The 3,568-nt window shown below is 44.5% G+C and overlaps 1 protein-coding gene across 1 annotated transcript; it reads left to right on the top strand.

Moving 5' to 3' along the window:
• Positions 1-318: 318 nt before the first annotated feature.
• Positions 319-820, top strand: SARC_04006 (hypothetical protein; the record flags this gene model as incomplete). The annotated part of the gene is made up of 2 exons (XM_014302183.1): positions 319-390; positions 430-820. 2 exons carry the CDS (start codon positions 319-321, stop codon positions 787-789), a joined length of 432 nt encoding a protein of 143 aa, XP_014157658.1. The 3' UTR covers positions 790-820.
• Between the last annotated feature and the right edge of the window lie 2,748 nt (positions 821-3,568).

Genomic DNA, 3,568 nt, shown 5'->3' with positions numbered 1-3,568 from the left:
ATGGGTATATATATGTGTGTGTGTGTTTGTGTATGTGTGTGCATATACATGTAAATATACTTATATATGTATATATATATGTGTGTGTGTGTGTGTGTGTGTGTGAAATCCATTTACATCGAAATTGCCGACAACCTAGATAAACAGAACGTAGACCGGGAAGTAGCCAAACCAGGCTCAGAGACGTGCCTTGGCAGAAGAAATCCGTGAATCTTTTGAGGACCGCGATTGCGCCTCGATCAGCGAAGGGCCGGACTCTCTTTACGGGCTAAGACTCCCTGTATCTAAGGTCTCCAAGGCTGATGGAGCATCGGCATCATGAGGGAACTGGGAACCCAGTGGGTCCAAAAAGTCAAGTTTCCAAAGGGAGTCAAGTACTCTTCAATTGAGGTACCAGATTGATACCGCACTCAACTGGGGCCAGTACAGAAGGAAGTCAGGAACACCCTTACCTGGGCAAACTTCTTAGCTTTTGACTTGAGCAAATTCACTTGGGAAGATTATCAGACAGCAAGTCTCATATTAGAAACAATAGAAGACTTGGTTCGAGTGGTAGAACTCAAGCGTGTTAGGGTCCAAGAGAGCTCTAGGATCGCGGCATTAGTCGAGCATCAGGCTCGACCCACGTATAACAACAACCCAGCTATCGCAGGCTTCATCAGGACAGCAAAACGGCGTCGGCACGAACTTGCGCTAGTATCCAAGGGAGGCAACGGTGACGACACCAAGAAGAATACGACTCCGGACCCAGGAAAGAATACCGGGGCCGGGGCCATTAACCACCAGTAAACACCCGAATCCAACTGCCCTATACCTCAAGGTTCATCAGAATTTATCAGTACGGAGGGCGCACGGAGCTCCAAAAGAACTTTTACAGGCGATCAAGTACGGCATTCGCCCACAATGGGGATCGAAGGGCGCTCCCGCGCCCTCTTAACAGGGTAGATGGATTCACGTCCCGGAGGTGACGGACGAGATGATAAGGACACAATTACATCGACTCGAAGAGGAAGGGGTTTTTCGACGATGCCAGAAATCGGAGGCATACCTAGTTCACCCCGGCATTCGTCATCCCCAAATCGGATGACCTCAGAGAATGCTTTAATACTGAGTCCAACAAAAATCAATTAACACGCGGATACACCCCGTTTTCGAGTAGAAGGGCTGGAGAATCTTTCCGAGGTTGCCCGGCCAGGGGATGTAGCTATGTCTGCAGATGTAAAGGACGGATTTCATGCATTGGGTGTGGCAGAGCCAAAATACTGGCAGTTCCGAGACAACACGGGACGGCTGCGGTGCTTTTTGGCGCTGCCAATGGGGCCGGCATTTAGCTCATACTGGTTCGACCGACTGATGAGTGTGTTCCGGAAGCTGACAAGGAACAAAGGAATCCGAATTATACGATACGCAGACGACCTACTGTTAGTAGGTCTACGCAAACATATCATGAAACACATGCGGCTCATAGACCGCCTACTCAACTCTCTAGGGCTGCAACTGGCCCCAGGCAAAGGATGTTCGAGCCACCCAGCGACTGGACTTCCCTACCTGGGGGTAATTTTAGACCTACAGCATCACCATGACCCCGGAATTCAAGACCAAGTTGGTTAATCTGGGGTCCCAAATCAAACAACAAGGCCTACGGAATCATCGCCGCATAAGAACTAAGACCTGGCTATCCTATTTAGGGAGCCTTCAATGGGCCAGTTTCTCTACTCTAGGATTAAGGCCTTTCACATCCGATCTACAACAGATGAACCTATGGCACAAACAACAACAGATTCGACTCTCAGGTGTCACATTCAAGAAAATAGAACGAATGAATCTGTTAGACTATCATCTAATAGAGAACTGTAAAAGTACTTTATTATATGATGTTGGCTAGGGTATTTATACTATTTTTTTGTGGCATGACTAGTTCATGACTAAGGGGGAAAACCTCGGTGAGGGAAACCCCATCTACATAAAAAATTGTGTTGAACGCTATGAAACTCCGTAAACTCCGTTCACTGGAAACTTGGCTCAAAGCATTTTTGGCTACACTATTGGTCCGATATTCAAGGCTCTAGATCCAGCTCACTTGAAAGAATTAATACAACCTAATTGGTTTATATACAGTTAGTACCATCTAAATGAGTTTTTCTTAGCTGTCAGATATCACTATATGACATTGAGTTTTTCCTCGTGGCATACCCTATGTATAGTCAGTTAATAATAGCGTAGTAAATTCCCTTATAAACACGGAGCTACGACTCAAAATAATTTATTCAATTATCGGGACATTAATAACTTATCAGGTCTCTTAACTCTGAGCAATAGGACTGGAAAAAAAGATGTACCTGACACTATACTAAGGCCGAGAGAGCTTTGCCAACTGACTATGTGAAGTAACAATCTTGTTGTATCAGAAGAGCATCATTGATATCATCACCTACCCGCAGCCTCCGTATTGGCAATGGTCACAAATACATTATGGACAAGCTCAATACATCTTATATTCTTCATTATCACCATTATTGAAAGAATGCCGCCAGTATCTGAATAATCCCTCTGCTATGATACAACATCTTCAAAATCGCTACAATTTTGAATCTCGAGGCCTCAGCAATCGAGCGAGAATTGGTTTCTATCAGATCAAACAAAATTCTGGAGAGAAGACGAGTCAATTCGTCACTCATTTGAATGGTGAAATTGCAAAAGCTGCTAACCTACGCGTTAATATCAATGGCACAGAAAAACTTGCCATCTTACAGAATACTATTCACGACGACTATGATGTCAACAGCAGCAACTTGCTATCCGCAGTAGGACAAGCATATACTTATGAGCAGGCTTCATCATACGTTCGCAATTCTGGTATTGAAGTTGAGATCAGGAAATTAACTCAGGAGAACAAAAAACCTGAATCAGCCTTTTCTTTACAAACCATATACAATAATTGTGGCAAAGCCGTTACACTCCTGACAGATGCAGATCGCAGAGAGTCAATACGAATCGAGCTCAGCCAAATTCGCGCAATAATTCCAATGATGGTAATTATAGTCAACGTGGTAATAGTCGAGACCGTGGTCGTGGAAGATTCCGTAGTAGTGCGCGCGGTAGGTATAACTATAGCCAAGGTACTCGCGGTAGATATAACAACAGAAGCAATAATCGAGGCGGATACAGAGGCCGAGGTGCATCTAACAATTGCGGTAGGGATACCAACTACTACCAACCTTATAACGCACCACAATACCCAAATTACAATAATCAACCACCAAGCCAATATCAACCTCCACAACCGTAACAACCGCAATAACCGCAACAACCGCAACTGCCCCAACAACAGCACCAATCCCGGCCACAACAACCTGGCCATTACCATAGCAACATGTCTATGGTCAACAATGATCACAATTCACAACAACAACATGGCTACAATCAACCTGACAATGGCTACAACCAATTTTGACTAGCTGTTGACTCAGGTGCTACTGTACATGCTATACCTACATCAATTATAAGGATGCTTGGCTTCATTTATGTTGTAAATACTATGTACACAGTACTCGGGTCAAACAGTAAA

Source organism: Sphaeroforma arctica, assembly GCF_001186125.1.
Source record: "Sphaeroforma arctica JP610 unplaced genomic scaffold supercont1.215, whole genome shotgun sequence".
In the NCBI taxonomy this organism is placed as follows: Eukaryota; class Ichthyosporea; order Ichthyophonida; genus Sphaeroforma; species Sphaeroforma arctica.
The sequence above is the reverse complement of the archived record's forward strand: the minus strand, read 5'-3'. Positions and strand labels throughout refer to the sequence as shown.